The sequence below is a fragment of the Chlorocebus sabaeus genome, chromosome 10 (assembly GCF_047675955.1).
Source record: "Chlorocebus sabaeus isolate Y175 chromosome 10, mChlSab1.0.hap1, whole genome shotgun sequence".
NCBI classification, from domain to species: Eukaryota; Metazoa; Chordata; class Mammalia; order Primates; family Cercopithecidae; genus Chlorocebus; species Chlorocebus sabaeus.
In genome coordinates, this window is record NC_132913.1 from 90,840,070 (window position 1) to 90,863,541 (window position 23,472).

At 37.2% G+C, this 23,472-nt stretch overlaps 1 protein-coding gene across 41 annotated transcripts in view; it reads left to right on the forward strand.

The window, feature by feature from the left end:
• The window catches only part of ABI2 (abl interactor 2), a 151,709-nt gene that overhangs the window by 65,179 nt on the left and 63,058 nt on the right, over positions 1 to 23,472 (forward strand). For 6 of the 41 annotated variants that reach the window (XM_073019951.1, XM_073019953.1, XM_038001687.2 and 3 more), the window contains 5 exons: positions 2,730 to 2,876; positions 3,655 to 3,779; positions 4,795 to 4,977; positions 10,452 to 10,610; positions 19,221 to 19,307. In XM_073019951.1, the coding sequence (XP_072876052.1) occupies positions 2,730 to 2,876; positions 3,655 to 3,779; positions 4,795 to 4,977; positions 10,452 to 10,610; positions 19,221 to 19,307 (701 nt within the window). Of the gene's footprint in view, positions 1 to 2,729; positions 2,877 to 3,654; positions 3,780 to 4,794; positions 4,978 to 10,451; positions 10,611 to 16,200; positions 16,320 to 19,220; positions 19,308 to 23,472 lie in introns of all 41 variants that reach the window. The other 35 variants (XM_073019956.1, XM_073019957.1, XM_038001695.2 and 32 more) reach the window with 12 other exon arrangements.

Here is a 23,472-nt window from a genome sequence, read left to right on the forward strand (position 1 = left end):
ATAAACTTGGCTTATTGTGATTGAGATTTATGATTAGGTTGGCATAGTACAGCCCAGAAGCCAGATGATTAAAATTCTGTTTCAGCTGTGCTGTAACTTTATAGTTCCTGCATAGTCAGCTGCTGAGAATTCAGTTTTTTCATCTGTAAAAGGGGGGGTAATATTTGTCCTCTATCAACTTTTCAGGGTCACTGTACCACAAATTGGATTTTAAAAAATGTATAAGACAAAGACAAAATGTTTTGACAACCATTGGCTTTATTATATATGCTAAACAAGTTTTTAATTGACAGTCTTGTTTTTGGCTCCCTCACCACTACCACCACCACCATCACTACCACCACCAGCAGCAGCAGCAGCAGCAACAACAACAACAACAACAAAACAACCACAAACCTTCCAAAAACCAAAACCCAGTCAAGCACTGTGAATCACGATAGGACAAACTGATTTGAGATACAGTGGAGGATAGTGCTGAAAGAGGGATAATAGGACAGTAGGAGACCAAAGAATAAAAATAAATTCCAACCAGGAATAGGATGACTCTATTAGGGGTAGACAAAATAATTCTGCTTAGAGAGAGAGAAAATCTAGTGGATCAAGTAAGATTTAAACTTCAAGGTAGAATGTAGATGGCATAGTAGTGTATAATGTTGCCAGGGGTGGGGGTAGAGAGATGAAGAGGAACTCTGTTTTTATTTTCCTATGGAAGCATTTACATTTGTATCATGTGTAGTGCCTTATGGATTTTGTTGGGTTTTAAATCAAAATTGTTAGTAAGATAAGTTACTTAGTCCCTAGAAAGTCCCTAGAAAAATGAAACTTTGTGTTCTCAAGTTTTGAAGATTTGCTCATATACCAGTGTTTGTTTTCCTTGTATATTAGCAGTGGTTCTGCAGGATCCTTGGGGACCACAGTTGCTGAGACCCACTCTGCTAGTTGATGGCTATAACCTATTTTTCCACATAGTCTTTGCCTTGTCATCACATTTTATTCCTTTGCTTTTAAAAAAAAAAAATCTTCTTTTTGTCATTGCCTTCACTCTATAGTTCTCAATTATCAAAGAATTTTTACTTGGATGCAACAGAACTTGTTATTTTTTTTGAGACAGTCTCACTGGAGTGCGGTGGTACAATGTTGACTCACTACAACCTCTGCCTCCTGTGCCCAGGCAATTCTCTTGCCTCCGGGTGATTCTCCTGCCTCAGCCTACTGAGTAGCTGCGATTACAGGTGCATGCCACCATTCCCAGCTAATTTTTGTATTTTTAGTACCGATGGGGTTTCACCGTGTTGGCCAGGCTGGTCTCAAACTCCTGAGCTCAGGTGCTCTGCCCACCCTGGCCTCCCAAAGTGCTGGGATTACAGGCGTGAGCCACTGCACCCGGCCACAACAAAACATTTTTATTGCCTAGGAAAAATTGTCTGAAAATTAGATGTTGGAGAAATTAATGTTTCCCATTTTATTTTTAAATAATTGCATTATAATTTAAGAGATGCTGGAACTTCCTTTTAGTATTTTAAATCCAAAGTCCTGACATTACTTTTTCCTCTTTTGACCCAAGATTTCATCCAGTGTCCCTTATTTTATTTGTAATTACCAATGTATATACTTATGTAAGGAGACTTTGAAGGGTAGTAGAGTAAATTGCAAAGTGATTTCATCCAAAATCGGTGATCCATAACTTGAGTGCCCCAGGAGAGCAATAGTTAAAGGAACTCTGGGATCCATACATTAAGTCAGTAGAGCAACATCATTTCAGGAAAAGAAAACTTTTTAATTTTCACATCTTGATCAGTTCTTATTCTTTTAGTGACCAAGATCTCATCTAAAATATGTCAGTTGACTGTTTATCATAAAGAATTTGGAAACCTAAGTAGAAATGAGAACTAATTTAATAATCACTAATTTCCCCATGTGCATCCTATTTCCTGTCATATTTCCTTTCTTCCTCTTTTCATCCTCCTTATGAGGAAATTTTGGGAAAAGGTGGGAAATATGTGTTAATAAAATCCAGTCTGATTTGTATTTTACAGTTCAAAGTAAATAATATAGAAAGGCTGTTGTGGTGGTCATTCGCTTCCCCCCACCTTTGTAAACGTTGAACTCTGAGGAGGGAAAGAGAAAAGAGATCAAGGTGAAAGTTGAGGGAGAAAGTGAGAATGGAAGATGAGATTAAAGTGTGTATTTTTGTATACAGATGTACTTTAATTTCTATGTATTTGGTATATAGAAAGGGAAATGAGTTATTATGGCTAGTAGTGATCATCAGTGTGGGGGTTATAGATCCGAAATCTAGATTTGTGGTTCCTGTCTTTGAATATCTTTGGTTAGGGAGAGAAGGGAGAGGAGAATAATTAGTGCATTCATGGAGTACAGTTGGGAGACTTCAATATGATACTAAAAGAATTCCAACTCTTCTAAGAAGAGAGTAGGGTCTGGGAAACATTGGCTTAAATGGTAGAGAACCTTTGTGTTCTTTGAGAATAAATGAACAAAATTGCATTAGCACAGGGAAATGAGGTTGGAGACTGAAAAATAACAATATTCACCAAAACCCTAATGGTAGAGAAGTGATACATTAGTAAAGACTGAAATTGGTAGCTGGGTTATGTTAAAACACATTTCCTATCTCTGATTACAAATTGTATCTCACTGCTGGCAACTCTTTGAATTTATTGTGCCGAAACTTGCTTAATCATACAATACATACGCTCTTCTTTTTGTAGGCGGCACTCCCCCTATCGCACACTGGAGCCAGTGCGTCCTCCAGTGGTACCAAATGATTACGTACCTAGCCCAACCCGTAATATGGCTCCCTCGCAGCAGAGCCCTGTGAGGACAGCTTCTGTGAATCAAAGAAATCGAACTTACAGGTATTTTCTCTACCTCAGTGCAAAATGTGATGGTCATAGTACCATAATCTGTTCAGATTACTTCAGGTAAATCTCTCATTTTCCAAGCACTAAGTTCTTTTCCTCACTCTCCTCTCCCAAACCTCATCTGATTTCACCTCTCTCTCCTCATGTTCTGATGCAACTTTGAGCAGTCAGGAAGTTGATAAAGAACAGACATCTCGAAGTGCAGACTTCTCTCCAAGTTTTAAGAGTTTAGTTGATCTGGAAAAAAAATTATGGACCAAATGTGGGAAATGTCAGGTTGTTTTTTGGTGGAACTTTACAGATGAAAAACTATACATAATAAAACATTAATACGGGATAGTACATCAAAGTATGATTGTGAATTAAAATTACTCAAATCTGTTTAGGAAAATGTTTTTATTATAAAAGAAGTTTCTTCAGATAGGCATTAAACTGGAATATAAAAAGGCAATATTGTTTTAATGTGTTAAACCTCAACATTTATCACTTATATTTCTGGATAATTTTTTCAAAATGTCACAACAAGCTTATTGAACTCAGTTTTTCCCTCAACTTTATTAAGAAAAATACACACACACACACACACACACACACACACACACACTTTTTTTAACCTGTCACTGACTTGGAGCTCAAGGAAATTTTTTTTTGAAGTGGAACGCTTTTGAATTACCTTTATTGTAGCTACATTCATCTCAGAAAATGTTGGGAAGTGCTGATGATCTCTTACTGTTTATAAATACTCATGTTTTGGTGGCTCTTATTTCTTTAGCAGCAGTGGGAGTAGTGGAGGGAGCCACCCAAGTAGTCGGAGCAGCAGTCGAGAGAACAGTGGAAGTGGTAGTGTGGGGGTTCCTATTGCTGTTCCTACTCCATCTCCTCCCAGTGTCTTTCCAGGTAAAACATTCATGGTGCCTCATCTTTACTTTTCCTTTCTGAATTTGATTCAATTTGTGATTTAATTATGGTGGACTTTCTTCATAATCAGGATTTTTTTTTCTTTAGGAATCATAAATATTGGGAAGTCTTTATATATTTATTATTTGTAATCTAGTGATTTTCAAGTGTTTGCTCAGTTTGCACTTCTCTTTATGCCTTTGGTGATGTGGCTCAGTTGCTGCTTTGAGGTTTCAGATCACACTTTGTTATGAGTTACAAGTTTAATTCCAGCTAGTGTTATGACAGTGCAGTCTTCGGACACAGTGGGAACTGAGTGTGAGAATCATATTAGTAACAGAAGATTGGGCAGATAATGAAAAGTAGTTTTAACAGTTAAATTTAGTGGACGTATTGGAATTTAGTAGTCTCTGAAAATGCTACCCTCTTTTCTCTGAAACCGAAAAGTTGCTTATTTGATTCGAGGAGATACACACTTAAAACTTAGTTTTAAAAACATGACACAAAATACATTAATAGAATGTTACATACTTAATTACTTATAGTAACAAGTAGATAATGCCTTTTAAAAATCGTAAAGATTTGTGTTTTAAAAAAACTCTCTTTTTTTTTTTGCCTGATATCTGGAATATGTCTATTTTCTGATTTGTCTAATTCAAAATGGAAAACTGTTGCTTTTTAGTGTATTATGTTAGTTTTGTATACTATATATGGAATGTTATGCTAAAAATAACAATATGAAGGGAACACTTTTCTTCTGGAGTAGTGCTTTCAAATAAAAAGGAATGTTTGTTTTTAATGAATTGAAAAAATCTGTACGTTACCCTGAGCGTCTTGAATTATTTGCTGCTTATATAGAAATCCTTTAACATAAGTTTTATTCTTTTTTTCAACTCTATTCTTTTGGTTAGTGTTAAGCACTGAATATCTAACATTAAATACTCTAATACCTTTTCTAATCCTGCCTCATATGATTGCCTCATTAATGCTGCCTCTTACTCCTCTTTCCCCTCAGCCCCTGCTGGCTCTGCTGGCACTCCTCCCCTTCCTGCTACTTCTGCATCTGCCCCTGCCCCTCTTGTTCCTGCTACTGTCCCTTCCTCCACTGCCCCAGACGCTGCTGCTGGGGGTGCCCAGACCCTTGCTGATGGCTTCACTTCTCCAACTCCCCCTGTTGTTTCTTCCACTCCCCCTACAGGTAAGTATTTGCTTATTAATTGGCAGGCAGATCCAGTCATCTGGCTATTCTCTTACTTGCACCTTTGATTTTTTTTTTTGTTTTTGGTTTGATTGTACTTTGTATTTAAAAAAATAAGAATAATGTACTAAGAAAGTCTGTGACCAGAGATTAGCATTTCCTGAGAAAATTGAGGTAAAGTTTCTCATACATTTTTCCAATAGGGTAGCATAAATTTATGTTCTTTTATTGCTTGAATTTCATTTATTAGAGATTTTTAAGTTTAATATGGAGCTACCTTATGTACAGTTTTTGGAAATTGTCATTAGAAATATTTTTATTACAGGTTAAATGATTAACAAAAGTCTATTACAATAATTCTAAGGTATATTTTATAGGAAATACTTGATACAACAAATGGAAAGCCTCTGTAAGTCTGTTTTTAACAGAATCTGTTGCTTATTATAGCAGCATTGGAAACTCATAGACAATGTACTTGTAAAGAATTTCAGGTTTATTTAAGTTGGCTAGTGTTTTAAAATTGCAATCTAAAATCTGTTTTGATTGGGGAGGAGATAGACTCAATTGCTACAAAATGTATTTGTACAGTTAATGATGCTGGCTAGTAAACAGGTTCTTATCTGCTATAAAATATATGTGTTTGGACATATATCACTGTATTAGTCTGTTCTCACAATGCAATAAATACCTGAGACTGGGTAATTTATGCAGAAAAGAGGTTTAATTGGCTAACGGTTCTTCAGGTTGTACAGGAAGCATGATACTGGCATCTGCTCGGCTTCTGAGGAGGCCTCAGGAAACTTACACTCATGGCCTGAAGCAGAGGGGAAGCACACTGGTCACATGGCCAGAGTAGGAGCAAGAGGACAAAGGGGGAGGTGCTACACACTTAAACAACCAGATCTCATTATTGCAAGAACAGCTCCAAGGGGGATGGTGCTAAACCATGAGAAACCACCCTTGTGATCCAGTCACCTCCCCACAAGCCTCACCTCCAACATTGGGGATTACAGTTCAACATGAGATTTGGGCAGGGACACAGATTCAAAGCATATCAATCACTGTAGTGTTCCACTTGCCAGTAAAGAGCTTCATAGCATTTACATTCAGCTTTGCTGTTATACATGTTAAACATATATAAGATCTTTACATGTTTTAAAAGACACTTTTAGCCAAAGTGGATTTTGGATGGTGTCTTATGGGATTCCTTCTATATGACTTTTAAAGAAAAGCTTTCTGCAGTAGATAAATGTAAACATGGGCTGTTTTTTGATACAGATACAACTGTTAGGCCAAACTAACCAGTTAAATATAGGAATCTCCTTGTGCTCCGGCTTTGATAAAGAATGCATCGGAAAGGATAAATCACCCCCAACTGAGAGTCTATGTTTTAGTAATTAAATATTAGTTGAGTAACAGGTGCCTGGCTCAGTGTTCACTAAATAAACGTTTGTTGTGTGAGGGGATAATTAACTGTGGTTTTTGAAACAAAAAGCAAGGTAAATGCCTTTTAATAATTTATATCAGGGTAGTCTCTTTTATACAGTATCTGAGTTACCAAGCAGTTTTTTTTCTTTTTACTAAGGGGTAACTTATGTACATTAAAATTCACCCTGTATACCACGTATGTTTGTGAGTTTTGACAAAGGTGTACTGACACGTAGTTGCCACCACAATCAAGATATAGAACAGTCCTATCATCACAAAAATTTCCTCCATGCCCCCTTTTTATAGTCAGTCCTTCCCCTCCACTCCCAGCTCCTGGTAAGCCGTTGATGTGTTTTTTGTCTCTAAAGTTGTGCCTTTTTAAGAATAACACATAAATAAAAGCATATAGTATGTAGCTTTTTTGATCTGTTTTTTTGGCCAGATGCATTTGAGAATTACCCATGTTGTTGCATGTTTAAGTATTTCATTACATTTTATTGCTTAGTAGTGTTTTATTGTATAGGGATGTACCACAATTTGTTTATCCTTTTCTCAGAGGACATTTAGATTTTTCCAGTTTTGAGTGCTTATGAATAAAGTTGCCATAAACATGTACATACGAGTTTTTTTTGTGCACTTGAGTTTTTATTTCATTCAGGTAAATACCTAGGGAATAGAATTGCTGGGTTATAAGTAAATTTTTAACTTTATAAGAAACTGCCAAGTTGTTTTCCAAAATGGCTGTATAATGACTAATGATATTGAACATTTTTTTCTTGTGCTTATTTGCCATATGTATATCGTCTTTGGTGAAATATCTGTTCAAATGTTTTGCTCCTTCTCATCTTTTTAATAGGGTTTTTTTTTCTTATCATTGAGTTCTTTTACTTTCTAAATATATGTCCTTTATAGATTATGAGTTACAAATATTTTCTTCCATTTTGTGATTCGTTTGCTTATTTTCTATTTTTTTTTGGCGGGAGCGGGGGTGGGGGCGGCGGTAGGACAAAGTTTCACTCTTGGCATCCAGGCTGGAGTACAGTGGCGTGATCTCGGCTCACCGCAACCTCCACCTTGCAGGTTCAAGCGACTCTCCTGCCCAGCCTCCCAAGTAGCTGGGATTACAGGTGCCTGCCACCATGCCCAGTTAATTTTTGTATTTTTAGTAGGGACGGGGTTTCACCATGTTGGCCAAATTGGTCTTGAACTCCTGACCTCAGGTGATCTGCTTGCCTCGGCCTCCCAAAGTGCTGGGATTACAGGCGTGAGCCACTGGGCCCAGCCTGTTCATTTATTTTTTTAATGTATTTCAAATAGCAGAAATTCTTCATTTTTATTGTGTTATTTTTCTTTCTTTCTTTTTTTTTTTTTTTTTAATGAATTGTGCTTTGGTGGCGTATCTAAGAACTCTTTACCTGAAGTCATAAAGATTTTGTTCTGTGTTTTCTTCTAGAAGTTTTTAGTTTCAGGTTTTATCGTTAGGTTTATGATAATTAGGTGTATATATATTTAATACCCCAAATGGTAAATCTCTCATTAATAGTGTGAATAGTGTCTTTTTTTTTTTGAGACAGACAGCCCAGGCTGGAGTATAGTGGTGATCTCGGTTCACTGCAACCTCTGTTGCCTGGACTCAAGCGATTCTCCTGCCTTAGCCTCCTGAGGAGCTAGGATTACAAGCGTGAGCCACCACACCCAGCTAATTTTTTGTACTTTTAATGGAGACAAGGTGTCATCGTGTTCATCAGGCTGGTCTTGAACTCCTGATCTGAAGTGATCCACCCACCTCCACCTCCCATAGTGCTGGGATTAAAGGCCTGAGCCACCATGCCCAGCCCATGTGAGGTTTTAGACTAGATCTAACTATATAAAATTCATAATGATGTTAATCCAGATGTTTTTAACTTGATCCTAGGTTTGTATTAGTTTGTTATAGATTAATTACTGAAATGCTAATAATTGTATTCAGTGGTTCAAATAACTAAATATGCCTTTTAAATCGTTTGTATGTTTTCATGTTTATCATGGTTACAGAGGCTTCTCAATTGATAGCAGATTATGTTTAAGCTTGAGTGCTTAAGATTTTATACAACACAATTGAGTTTTAGGTTTTTGAGACACATGTAAGATGATTAAATGTTATAACAAGCCTTGAGTGCTCTTATAATCTATATGACTCCATATGAATCTAAGCTTGATAAACTTAGAGTTCCTATAGAGCAATTTTAGTCATGTAAAGCCATTTTATAATAATAGACAAGATGAAAAATTGTCAAAGTGTTTTTTTCCTCTAATACTTTAAAATTACCAAGAAGATAGTCTCATATTAAAGTAGAATACAGATGGTAAGATTCAACTGAGATATATGAAGCCTGGAAGAGGATATGACTGCAGTGTTTGATCATGAAGATTTGAACAAATCAAGCATTCATCAAATTATACATTACATAAGTCTTAATCTCACTGTGTTGCAAGTAGTTTATTTTAGAATTAAAAAAATTTCAGGATAACCTTAGGCACAAATGGTTAGATGAATATGCCAGATATCATCTGTTCCCCCAGTGCCCCCTCCTCTACTCTCCCCTTTTCTCCAGTAGGCTGACCTCCAGGAAATGCTTCAATGGATTCTTTTGCCTTCTGGATTCCTGTTGGGTTTAGCAAAAGTGTTTTTTTTTCCTTCTTCTTCACTTATCTCCTCTCTTTCTCCCTTTCTCTTTCTCCTTTCCTTTCCCCTCCTCTATCCTTTTGCCCTCCCCCACCTTCATCTCCTTCTCCTCTAGCTTCCTGTCCCCTTTCTGCTTTCTTCTCCACCTACTTATTTATCCCCCTCCTCTTCTCTCTTGCCCTCTCCTCTCTTGTCTGCTGGTGTACTCTCTCATGGGTGCTGTAGTGCTCTGTCTGTAAGAAAAAGTTTTCAGCTTAATGTAGGTGGGAGTGAAGTCAAGGTAAAGTTTAGGGAGTGGATTATATTATTAGGAAATTGATGGATTATGGAATCATGTCTGCAGTTGACATTAGCTGTGGAAGAACTCTCAAGAGAGCAAAATACAGTGAAATTGATGATAACTGTGTATGGACTTAGGGATGGTATTAAAAATAAGATATATTTTGACCCTGTTTTTATATCTTAATTTTTTTCATGATTGTAAATTTTTTAGATTTTAATTTTAAGACAAAATAATGTAGCTTTCATGGTAGATTTTTTGATTAAATGAAAGAAGTGTTTGATTTGGCATCATGTCATTTAACCTTTTGTTGAAATACTTTATTTTCCTTTAAACAAACTTTTTTGCTACCTTACGTTTTTTATTATTTATTATTTTGGAATAAGACTGTGTGTCAAACATTTTTTTCTCTTGCTTTCCCAGACGTCATTCTTGTTGATTTTAGTTTTCAGTGTTTAGTGACTATATTTTGGGGGTGGAGTAGATAAATTTTAATTAATTGTGATGATTTTGAAACCCCATCAGATTTTTAATTTAGTGAAATAATAGTGTTAATTAGCAAACTGTTTGTTTATTTTGAGACAAGAGTCTCACTGTATCAGCCAGGCTGGAGTGCATTGGTGCAATCTTGGCTCACTGTAACTTCTGCCTCCTGAGTTCAAGTGATTCTCATGCCTCAGCCTCCCGAGTAGCTGGAATTACAGGCACATGCCACCATGCCTGGCTAATTTTTGTATTTTTAGTTGAATCGGGGTTTCACTATGTTGGCCAGTCTGGTCTGAAACTCCTGACCTCAAATGATCTGCCTGCCTTGGCCTCCCAAAGTGCTGGGATTACAGGCATGAGCCACTGCACCAGCCCTAATTAGTAAACTATTTAGATACAGCTTTCCAAACTTAATCATAGTTTTGTTTGCTTTTCTGCTTTTGTACTATGATATAATATCAGCAAACAATAACTCACTTTGCATTGTGTATTTCAGATACTAGTTAAACTAGCTGTTGTTTTTAATTATTAAGATTTAGGCATTGTACATAAAGTATTTAATGATCTGAGATAATTTTCTTTTAATGACATATGTATGTTCTATCTCTTTTTCAGGTCATCCTGTACAGTTTTACAGCATGAATAGGCCTGCCTCTCGCCATACTCCCCCAACAATAGGGGGCTCGTTACCCTATAGACGCCCTCCTTCCATCACTTCACAAACAAGCCTTCAGAATCAGATGAATGGAGGACCTTTTTATAGCCAGAATCCAGGTTAGATTTTTTTTTTTAATTAAAAACTTTCAACTACAAAAAACCCTTAGTTACAAATAGTGCATGGTAGTGGTTAGTACCATTTGTTGAATAAATGGGAGAATGAATGAATTGTAGGTTGCTAATACTGTATCTTTCAATTCTTAAAAAAAATCAGTTCGTGATTTCCAGGTAAAGTCATAGAACTTAATTTTTCTGAGCAGAATTTTTTTGAATATTTTAGTGGTTATTTGCTTTTTAAAATAACATTGTGGTGAATGGTATTTCCTTTTTATTTCATCAGACATCCTTACTCTATAAATAACAAATAATGAAAGTTGGGTGCACATGAACAGAATTTAGAAGTAACAAAGGAAAAGAGAACATTTTTGAAGCTATTTTGTGCTAGGGAATTATACTAGCTTATACAATTCTCATACCAAACCCATGGTGGAAAAACTAGGAGTTAGGTAAATTGAATCAGATACAATAATTACACTGAATAATCGGTTGTATCATGCATACGGAATAACTAATCTGGAACATATTTAATGCTATACATAATTATTATTTTGTTTACTCCCCAGAGAGGGCAAGAACAAATATTAGACACCATGACTATTGTGGACATGGTATGTCAACTTACTGTGTTTTTCTGTATTTTTGCTAAGAAGCCAGTAAGCCTATGTGTGAACACCTCTGATACTGGGTTCAACTCATTCCATCTTTGATAAGCCTTGAATTTATGGAGCTGCAGTTTGTCTCTGTGGCTGCGATCTATAGTGATATTCTTTGTAAGAGTCTTGCAGAAGAAATTTGATCCTTCAGCATAAACACTTAATTTAACTAATGTTTTCATATTATCTCATTTGATTCTTAGAATCATGTACAAAATAAGATTGGTGATCATTTTCCTATATCTTATAGGTGAGGAAAATGAGGCTGAGGTAATGGTCAGGTTAGGATTTGAACTTAGGTTTTCTAAGTTCCATGTTCTTTCTTTCTGTTCTTTAATTTTTTTTTTTTTTAAATTGAGATGGAGTCTCGCTCTGTTGCCCAGGATGGAGTGCAGTGGCGTGATCTCTGATCAATGCAACGCCCGCCTCCTGGGTTCAAGCGATTCTCCTGCCTCAGGCTCCTGAGTAGCTGGGATTATAGGCACCCACCACCACACCCAGCTAAGTTTTGTATTTTGTTGTAGAGATGGGGTTTCACTATGTTGGCCAGGCTGGTCTCAAACTCCTGACCTTAAATGATCCACCCACCTCAGCCTCCTAGAGTGCTGGGATTACAGGCGTGAGTCACCGTGCCTGGCCTGAGTTCCATGTTCTTTCTATTGTCCTACCTACATATTAAAAAAAAATCTTTTCTTACCCTCCCAAGTCTTCTCTTTTGTGGAGAGGAAGGCGGATGAAAGGATGTGATATAAAGTGCATGAAAGCCTGAGACCTTGTCAGTCTTTTAAACAGTTACATCCTGGAATACTGCTCAGGAACTGTTTGTTAAATGCCAAATGAATCCCTTGTTCATTTATCCAAATTCCTTCTCTGTTCTGGGTCCCTCTTGTAAGTTAAATGCTGTATTTGTAGTCCATCCAGTGCAAACCATAGTGTGAATACCAACTGCCTTAATTGATACATACTTCTATCTTTTATCACATTTTGTGTTTTTGGCTGTGCAGTTCTTTTTAAATCATTCCAAACTTAAATTTTGACAAAACTGCCCTTTTTATACATTCTTCTTTTAAACCATGTTTTCAGATTTACATTTGTTCAGGTGCTGTTTTGTATTTAAATGCATTTTTTATTTTTAAATTTTAGTTTATAAAAATTTTAAATTTTAGTTATAGCCTGTTTCATAGTTCTGCTGAAGCTGGGCTGTCTCCTTGGCCCTCTCAGATGTTAGTCCAAAATGGGTTGGTTCCATTATGGAACTGAGAGATGCTTCACTGTTAGAGCTTGAGATGAACTATACATGATATATAGTAAGTATATACAGGGATATTTCTTTTTTCTTTTCTTTTCTTTTTTTTTTTTTTAAATGGAGTTGCGCTCTGTTGCCTAGGCTAGAGTGCAGTGGCACAATCTTGGCTCACTGCAACCTCACCTTCCCGGTTCAAGCATTTCTCCTGCCTCAGCCTCCTGAGTAGCTGGGATTACAGGTACCTGCCACCACGCCTGGCTAATTTTTGTTTTGTTTTGTTTTGAGACTGAGTCTTGCTTTGTCACCCAGGCTGGAGTGCAGTGGTACAATCTTGGCTCACTGCAAACTCTACCTCCCGGGTTCAAGCAATTATCCTGCCTCAGCCTCCCAAGTAGCAGGGATTACAGGCGCCTGCCACCATGCCCAGCTAATTTTTGTATTTTTAGTAGAGACGGGATTTCACCATCTTGGCCAAGCTGGTCTCAAACTCCTGACCTCAAGTCATCCGCTTGTCTCGGCCTCCCAGAGTGCTGGAATTACAGGCTTGAGCCACCGCGCCCAGCCTATACAGGGATATTTCATGCTTTGTTCGTGTATGCTCCAAAATAGTCCTATGAAAATGCTGTAGGTAGAATTTATTTGAAGGCTGTTTAGGCACATATTTAAATGTATTTTATAATACATATTTCAATAGTTTCTTTGTAAATCTGATTTTCAAATGCTTGAAAGTATATGTTAAAGTAAAAATATTCCCACTTTATGGAATGATTTTAAGGAAAAGTATTTTTCTCACTCATGGAAGTAAGGTGAATTGGGATTGTTAGGCTTTCTGTGTAATGTGTGAGTCAATTTAGTTGCACTTTTTTGTTTTTCTGTACTCTGCTCTATTAAGTTCTGCCTTTCATCTCCAGGGATTTGATAACTGTTTAAAGTGGGTGGCCACAGCATTGTTAGTTGGTTAATCAGAGTACTTTTTCTAAACTGGTTTTTTTTTCTAACTAAACCATTTTCTTGGAAGAGCTCTTTTTGCAAGACTTAATGATTTGTGAATCAGTGTTCTAAGGCTGTTGGATGTACTTTTATTTTATATTCATTAGAATATTATTTATGAGTCAAGCGCTGTGGCAGGTGCCTGCAGTCCCAGCTACTCAGGAGGCTGAGGCAGAAGGATTGATTGAGCTAAGAGGTGGAAGTTTCAGTGAGCCAAGATTGTGCCACTGTACTCCAGCCTGGGCAACAGAGTGAGACCCTATCTCAAAAAAGAATTATGTAAGTCTTCTGTATTACTCCCACTGGCCCTGCAATTGTCCCTGTTTTTTTCATATTTACAATGAGAATATTTGTTGTGCTTTCTCAAGTAACTAATACTCTGATTTAACAAAAATGATCTGAAGTGTGTGTTTTATGAGGTTTTTTTTTTTTTTTTTTTGGTAATTGGAGTCTTGCTGTGGTTGCATGCTTCTCAGGAAGTGAGCTGACAATCTGGAGGGTGTCATGTGAATATAAATTCAGTGGGGTTCTGTGAGGTGTAAATCTAGCAGTGTTATTACTATATTTGTTAATGTACAATTTGATCTGAGTTTGAAAAAGGGCAATTATAGGAGTTAAAATATGTAACACCCAGTGTCTAGTGCCAAGTCTTAGGAGCACAATAATTGTTTTTTCATGAGATTATTTCAGAAACAAGTTATTGAAAGGAACCCTTTGATCAGGGCATAACTGAAATCCCTTTGGTTCTCATTATTTCTTAATCTAATCCAGACAATGAAATAGGAATACCAATTTATCATTCATGTCGCCAGTGGTAAGGGGGGGGTCATAGAAACACATAGAGCTAATTATGAGTTAACAGTCTCTACTTTAAATGTAAATACGAAGCACCTTGTGGTCAAGAAGAATATACATATATCCATATGTGAGTATGTATATGTATATTTACATAAACCTTGTTAATGAATCAGTAATGTAGCATGTAAATATTAAAGGCTTTAGGAGAAAGTAGCATGTATTTTACTGCTCATAATTTCTTAAAAGTTTTTGGAAAAAAGTTCATAAAGTGAATGTTGGTTCCAAGAGATGTATCTAAATATAGTTCTATGAGATATAGGAGTTCCTGAATGGGTGCGCTGTTTCACAAAGAGAAAGTGTCAGGCTTAATAACTCCTGAATGGTATTAAAAGTGACTAAAAAAGTAGAAAACAATGTTGGGATAGTGCTATTGCAAAATAAAAGCCATTTCACATATTCTCTAAATGATTTGTGAAGTTACAGCACCACCATAAATGTCTAAAATGTCTAAAAGAATACTGATGTGATGGGGCTTTAGCAAAGTATAAATAAGGAGCAGGAGCAGGAAGATTTTTTTTTTTCCCCCAAAGTCTTGCTTTGTTTGTTGCCCAGGCTGGAGTGCAGTGGTGCAATCTCGGGTCACTGCAACCTCCACCTCCTGGGTTCAAGCGATTCTCCTGCCTCAGCCTCCCAAGTAGCTGGAACTACAGGTGCGTGCCACCACGCCCCTCTCTCTCTCTCTCTCTCTTTTTTTTTTAAATAGAGACAAGGTTTCATCAGGTTGGCGAGGCTGGTCTCTGACTCCTGACCTCAAGTGATCCACTTCCATCTGGGGTTACAAAGGTCATCCCAAATTCTACTTTTCTCCAAGGCAAACCTTTAACAAGGTGGTCCAAATTAATTCAGATACCACATCATTTTCTTTTTGGACCATGTAAGATCTCATCTCACTAGAATGTCTGTGAGCCAGAATATACTGTCTTTCTTGGAGTTGAGCAGAAAACAAACCATTCTAAGAGAATTTAAGCAGAATTTTTAGCAAAGAATTGTCGCAATATTCAGTTCTGATCCTAGTCATTTTGTTACTGCCTTGGCCTCCCAAAGTGCTGGGATTACAGGTGTGAGCCATCGCATCCAGCCTAAATTCACTTTTACCTACCTCTTGTTCTACATTGGTATTCATGTTTAGAAAATACTAAACTTACAAATTGTTTATTTCCTTCACTGGGAAAAAAATATAAGCATCTAAACTCGCATGGGCTATATAACATACATATATATATATCATCTAAATGTGATGTTCAGTAATGGCTTTAGAAGTAGTGTTTAGAGTGCTTATTTTGTCTAATATTCTCAGAGTAAAAAGCTGTAAAAATAAGATGTAAAAACTTAATTTTATTTTTCCAAACTTTTTAAATTGGACATTTAAAATACAAGCTTCAGTGATGCTTCAAAGAACTCTATAAATAACCAGTAAGGTTGTACTTGGAAAGTCTGTACATTTCATCAGCACAGACTCATCATTTAGGTTTGGTTTGCTTGGAAAGCCTTTTACTGTTTATATCTAAACGTTGCTTTGTGCACACAGCTGTAATTCTCATAGCTCTTCTACTTATGATCTCTTTATAAATTCCAGTCACATGGTGAGCCTATCTTCACATTAACTTCATTCTTGTATATTGTGAAAATTATGTAACAGAATCTAAGTTTGGAGATCTTTTGGTGGTTATTGGGAGAGTCTTGTCTTATGAGGAATCATTTTAGCTAAATGAAATGAAAACAAGTTTGCTTCCTGCTCTTGTTTGCCTGTTCACAAAATGACTAGGATTAGAACTGAATATTGCAACAATTCTTTGCTCAGAATTCTGCTTAAATTCACTTAAAAATGGTTTGGTTTCAGCTCAACTCCAAGAAAGACAGTATATTCTGGCTCACAGACATTCTTGTCAGATGAGATCTTACGTAGTCCAACAAGAAAATGATGTGGTATCTGAATTAATTTGGACCACCTTGTTAAAGGTTTGTGCTAGAGAAAAGTAGAATTTGGGATGACCTTTGTAACCCCAGACGGAACTGAATTTTTAAACATGCCTTAGACTAGCTTTGAAAAAAGTCTAACTTGTTACCAAGTCATTCTTTTAAAGAAGAACTGCGATTGATCTTTCCCTGGCTGCTGGTGGACTTCTTTTTTTTGAGATGGAGTTTCGCTCTTGTTGCCCAGGCTGGAGTGCAATGGTGTGATCTCAGCTCACTGCAACCTCTGCCTCCCGGGTTCAAGTGATTCTCCTGGCTCAGCCTCCCGAGTAGCTGGGATTACAGGCACCTGCCACCACGCCTGGCTAATTTGTGTATTTTTAGTAGAGATGGGATTTCACCATGTTGGCCAGGCTGGTCTTGAACTCCTGACCTCAGGTGATGCACCCCCCTCGACCTTCCACAGTGATGGGATTACAGGCATGAGCCAGTGTGCCTGGCCGCTGGTGTACTTCTTAAAACCACTATGGCTTCAGATTTTCACTTTCAGAAGTAGAAAAGAAATAAGCATATTCATCTTAAAAAAAACAACCTCAACCTCAGTCTACCCACAAAAAGACTGCTGTAGGTTAAGCACCTAATTGTTCTTTTTTAGCTGAGTACTAAAAGGTCTTTTTTTATATTTGGTAGAGAAACAGTGACTGAAGTGGGAAATTTCCCACTTTTCTGTTACACGGAAGGTTAGAATATATGCCAACAGAAAAGGAGCATTTCATCTTGGATGTGAACACATGCCTTGTCTCTACTCTTCTAGTGCCAGTTGCTGCCTGGTACTGTTTCTCAGTTTTATCTTTTTTGTCTGTGCTACCTTCTCTTTTCATTGTCTTCTGCTTACCCTTGGAAGTGGTATTATGAACATATCAACAGTTGTTGTAAGCCTCTGAGTGGGAAGCAGACACACAAATCAAGGATTTACTGCCAAGAATTATGACTTTAGGGAAAAACCTAACCAAAGGTGTCTTTTAAAGAAAGGTACCAATTTCTAGAGTTATACTACTCTGTTCTTTGCATCTAGATATTCAAGATTATCTGCTTAATTCTTGTCTGTACATTTATATGTCCTCCCTTCCTCCCTGCATCTGTCCATAGCATCAACTCTAGATATTTTGCATAATCTCAACCCAAATGTATCATATCATTATCTCTCCCTGACTTACCCGTTTACCATCCCATTTCTTTCCCAGTACTACCTACCAGGCTTAACATAGTTAATGACATCTCCATCTTCATAGTTACGAAGGGTAAAAATCTAAGAATGATCTTCAACTTGTTGCTGTCCTTGATATGCTAGCTAAATCATTAGTTGCCAAGTACTCTCTTCCCACACTTTTAAAGTTCTCTCCTTTTCTAGAAACTGCTTTAATTTATTATGTGCCAGCCACTGAGTTAGGCTTTGCACATCCATTGTCTTTTTTTAGTCTTTGCAGCCACTATGTGAAGTAGGTTGCTTTACCTTGTTTTCGTATCACATTTATGGAATAGGCCTGAAGAAGTTAATTGACTGACTATCCATACAGCGAGGAAATGATGGATCAGAGATTTGAGGCTGAGTGACTTGAAAATCCAACCTGTTTCCACTAAGCACTCTTCCACCAGGCATATGAGATCCTTCCCTATTTCATATCCTCCCATTGATATTTCTGGGTTTTTTACTTTATCTTTGGGTATCTTTTCCTAGCCATATGGAAGCATTTCTGGTCCTGTGAACTGGTTATGCTGTTTTATGCCTCTGAGCCTTCACCCTCACTTGGTTCTCTCAACTTGATTATCTTTCTCAACCCCTGTCAGCTTGGCGGGTTCCTTTCTTCAAGTCCCTGTTGAGAGGTCATTTCATTGTAGCCCTCCTCACCTCCACCACTACTTCAGGGGAATTGCTACAAATATTGTTGGGTTAAGACTATCATATATTCTTCTATTTCAATAGAATGTGATCTCCTTAGAGCAGAGACGTGTTCATCTTTTTAGTTTTATTAGTCTTAACTATATTTTGGAGCGAATACAGTCATTTTCTCTTTATAAGAAAATGCATATCATACTTCGTACCCATTCTAAAGGAAACTGTAACTGTAATCTTTCTTTTTTTTGTTTTTGCCTCTTTAGTTTCCACAGATACCTGGCTTATTAGTGCATTTATATATGTTAAACATTTGTTGATAGTTTACTAGCTCTAGGTACTGTGTCAGGTGATTGAGTTGCAGGGAAATCTACCTTGGGAAGGAGAGTGGAATGATTTGATTAAGGCCCGCACTTTTCTACACCATCAGGGAGGAAACGTACCAATGAGTTTGGATTATGAAAAATCGTAATGACATAGCACCCGATTCTCAGAGGACGGTTTTGATAACTGTTTTCATAGCAGGTGTTTGCCACTTACTTAGTAGGAAGTCAGTATTTGTCTAATTAATGAGTGAAGAACCAATTAACTTGCCTAGTATTAGAGTAATAAAAAGTATACATTTAGAGTGTTGGGATGTAATATTTTTTCTCTCTGTATTGACAAACATTTAAATGTAAAATTCAGAAAACAACATCATGGTAATCTGCAGAAATGCTTTCATTGAGAAGGCATGATGTTATGATATGAAAAAAGATCAGTTATATGTTATATATATATAAAACATATGATTATGTTATATATATATTTAACATATCTCTGTATGCTAAATGCTTCCTGTTGTGATTTTCAAAAACTTACTAAAAATTCCCCCAGTGCTTTGTTTTATGTGTTAATGAGTTGTCCCTCAACAGGGGATCCTTGAGATCACTGATAAAATGTTTGTGAATGGTAGTTTCCCTCCTTTATGTATTTATTTTATTGTATTATCCTTTCCTTTTAATGTAACTCGCCCTTATCCCTTATCCTCCACACCTTTTTTGTTTTTGCAGTATCTCTTGCTCCTCCTCCTCCCTCCATCCTACAGGTAACTCCTCAGTTACCTTTAATGGGATTTGTGGCCAGAGTCCAAGAAAATAGTAAGTTTATGTCTTCTTTATGCTGTAGATCAGATTATAGGCATAAAATGTCATTTATATGTGATTGACTGGATAGTCATTCATTTGCTGATACTTCAGACATTTCAATATTATGAACAAGTCACTATCTGGCTAGTGGAGATAAAATAGAGAAATTTTCTACTTTTAAATAACTAGTAGTAAAGATATAAGACAAATACATATAAAATAAGGCACATATAAGAAAAGAAAGATCACCTCCAACTGAGGAGGTATTCTTTAATCACTAGATATCTCATCTTTTTCTCTGGGTTGCTCAGATAAGTGGTAGTCTAGTTTCTTATCACTGGAGTTTTAGGGCTATTATAGGTGGCCTGAGAATCTTCCTCCAGTTTTGTGATTTCAAATATCAGAAGGACCATTTTTGGTAGGGCTCAGAGGACCAGGCTGCCAGTCTGTCTCCCAAGAGGCCTCATAGGTTGGGAATGAATTTCCCTTGGCCTGTTCAGGTAACTAATTTTGTTGATACCTTGAGTCTTCTAGGGAAGCATTATGGAGCTCAGGAGACCGATGACAAATCAGGAGGCCTGTATCAACATTCAGTGAGGAATTGCTGTCACAGAGACCAGTGAACATAGACTGTACGATGGACAAATCCTCTTCCTATGGGCAGTCTCTGTGAGGGTTACATCACAATAATAAGGTTACATGATTTGAACTAGGATAATGATATTAAAGATCTCATGTCATCAGACCAAAGTAGTCCAGTGTATATATCTCATAACAAGGATGGATGACCTCACTGGTGGGATAGAAAAATTTGCAATCTGTGGCTTAGGATTCCTGGTTATTTGGAAATAGGCACTGCCAATACTAGAATGTAAGCTCTATAAGAGCAAGGATTTTTGCCTGTTTTGCTTGCTAGCTGTTTCCCCAGCACTTGGAAAAGCATCTGACACATAGCAGGCACTTTTGGTCGCCCCTTTTTTCTGCTGCTGTAGCTGACTAAATGTCCCCCTTTAATCAGCACATTCTTCTAGATGTGGTTGTATTTTAACTAATAATTCAGTCTTACTGGCCTGAGGGCTCAGTGTCTTTCAGATGCCTTTGCATCTGTATTTACTAATTTCTGAAAATCCTCTATTTTACTTACTTTTGTTTATGGGAAGGTACTCCATGAACACCTGTAATGTTTACCACATTGTGACTTTGTAAGATGTTTTGTTGAGTTTAAGAGCTATTTTCACATATAATTAGGTAGATTTCATATGTTTTAAATTATGCTATTGGGGCTTACTCTTCTTTAGCCTGGGGTGTGACCCACATTGGCTCGAGGAGAAAACTGCCTCTCAGCAAGATTCAACTATTAATAGTTCAGCATGTGCCAAGCACAGCCATAGTGTGATCCTCTGCCAGGCTTGTGAGGTCAAGTGTGGGATACAAGGTCACTGTTCTCAGGTTTTAAAAAATGTCTGCTGCATCTAAACAAGGTAAGTACCAAGTAGAAAAGGATTTGATTACAGTACCGGAATTGAAGGACTTTCCAATGCTGGTTCCATTCTACATACTCCATACAAAGTGGAAAGTCTAAGTAAATGTCATTACAGTAAAAGAGAATTTTCTTCCATCACAAATCCTGTTTAATTACAATGATTAATGAAGGTAGTCACTTGAATAATACCCTGGGAGTTTTTTCTGTTTTTACTATTGTGATGAGCATGCACCTTAGAGAATTCTCCCGATCAATTGCTACTGCATGTTCTGTGAGATATTGTCATTCATTCTGAACAAAAGTGGTTCTGAGCAGCTTCTGGAGTAAAGGCCAGATTTTGAAACTGACATTGAAGACTAATCCATTAATGAAACACGAATGTTTGTATAGCAACTAAGTGTCATTTTCTTTTCTTTTTTTTTTTTTTGAGATGGGGTCTCGCTCTGTCGCCCAGGCTGGAGTGCAGTGGCTTGATCTCAGCTCACTGCAAGCTCCTCCTCCCGGGTTTATGGCATTCTCCTGCCTCAGCCTCCCGAGTAGCTGGGACTACGGGTGCCTGCCACCACGCCCGGCTAATTTTTTTTTTTTTTTTTTGTATTTTTTAGTAGAGATGGGGTTTCACCATATTAGCCAGGATGGTCTCAATCTCCTGACCTTGTCATCCGCCCATCTTGGCCTCCCAAAGTGCTGGGATTACAGGCTTGAGCCACCGTGCCCGGCCTAAGTGTCATTTTCTTAGCAAAAAATGAGACTCGAAAGTTGAATAGGATTTAAAGCAGGATGTCATTGGTTTTCGCCAGTCACCAGTGAAAGCTGCACACTTTGTAGAAACAGCAAAATGTTTCATGAACCAAACCTAAGAAGTATTGTTTTAATAGTAAAGTGCATGAGTATCAATTTAAGACTTAGAAATGTCTTAAGTAGATGACTGCAAAACATTATTACAGCAGCACTACCCATATTTTAAAAAGTCATTCCCTAATTTGGCCACCCTGTCACAGTTGATTGCCTTTTAGATTAGTCTTTTTCATCTCTTCCTACAATCATAAACGTTTCTCATGTACACTATGTATTAAAAAATTGTGTATGAGGTGTGCTGTGACTGATTTTACATACGTGGCAGGACTTAAACATTCAAATAATGTTTAAGTCTTTAAACTCTTTAAAAAACATTCACCTTGGGAAGATACATACTTTTTTTAGGGTATGTCTTCAAAGATAATTCTTTGTAATTATCTTCAAAGCTTTCCAGGTATATTATTTCGAAGATATTCCGTGGTAGCAAATACTGTGCATTAAGTTTAATGTTTGGAAGAAGTCTGGAATAATTTGAAACCAGTTATAGTGACCTAGTTATACTGGGGTAAGAAGTACAGCTATGACCCTGTTATTCACCTTAAAATCTTTCTGTGGCTCCCCATGGCTCTTTGGATAGAGTCCAAACTGCTGTAAGGCCCTTCCTTCCTCATCCTCTTCAGCTTCCTCATGCCTCTGGCTACTGAATTTTGGACAATTCTTTGAAAGTTTCTTACTTTCTTACCTTCCTACTTGTATTGTCCTTTTTTTTTTTTTTTTTTTTTGAGACAGACTCACTCTGTCACCCAGGCTGGAGTACAGGGGTGTGATCTTGGCTCACTGCCACCTTCCCCTCTTGGGTTCAAGTGATTCTCATGCCTCAGCCTCGCGAGTAGCTAAGATTACACGTGTGCGCCACCACATGCGGCTAATTTTTGTATTTTTAGTAGAGATGGGGTTTCGCCATATTGGCCAGGCTGGTCTTGAACTCCCAAGCTCAAGTGATCCGTCTGCCTCAGCCTCCCAAAGTGCTGGGATTACAGGCGTGAGCCTCCCCACCTGGCCTTGTTTTATTCTTTATATCTGACATGAAATATCAATCCCTACACCATCCTACCCTCCCCGCTTCCTCCCCATTAACTCTTACTCTTCCTTTAGGTTTCAGGAAGCCTTTCCTCACCCACATAACAAGTGTGGTTTATGCTGTGTGCTCCTGTAGTATCTTAAAGCACACACTACACTCAATTGTAAATGAAGGTTTGGTCGTTCATGTCTTCATGACTTTTGCCTACTGCCCTTTTCTCAATGCTGTGCATAATATCCAGCCATATTAGTTAATGTTTGTTGAATAAATACTAATGAAGCATGACTTGAAGATTTTAAAATTTATCTCAGCCCATAGTAGTGTAGCTTTTAAGATAGCAGGCATTGGAGTTGAGGTGCTTTTCCACTTACTTGCTGTCGGAATACTTAATCTTGGAAAGCCAGTTTCCACATCTATAAAATGAAAAATACCACCTCCCAATGTAAAGATGAAATGAAATAATGCATTACAAAGGGCTAGCTGAGTAATTGGAACATTTTAAGTCAAAAGTGGTAGCTTATTAAACTGGCAGTTACAAGAAAAGTAAAAATGACCAATGGCAACATCTTTGAGTAATTTTGTAGTGACATTTCTCAAAGTTATTGTTTTGAAAGTTCCTTTGGATCTATGGTTCTGTGCAATTGTTTAAAGTCTTTTTATCTTACAAATGGAAATAGGATAAATTGCTCTTTCTCACCCAAGTATATGGTAAATCACATATCTATATCCTTTGTTTATTAATAAAAACTATTTGGATGAAAGACATTCTATTTAATGACTGAAGTTTTAAAGTTTATAAAGTAGATCAGTATAGA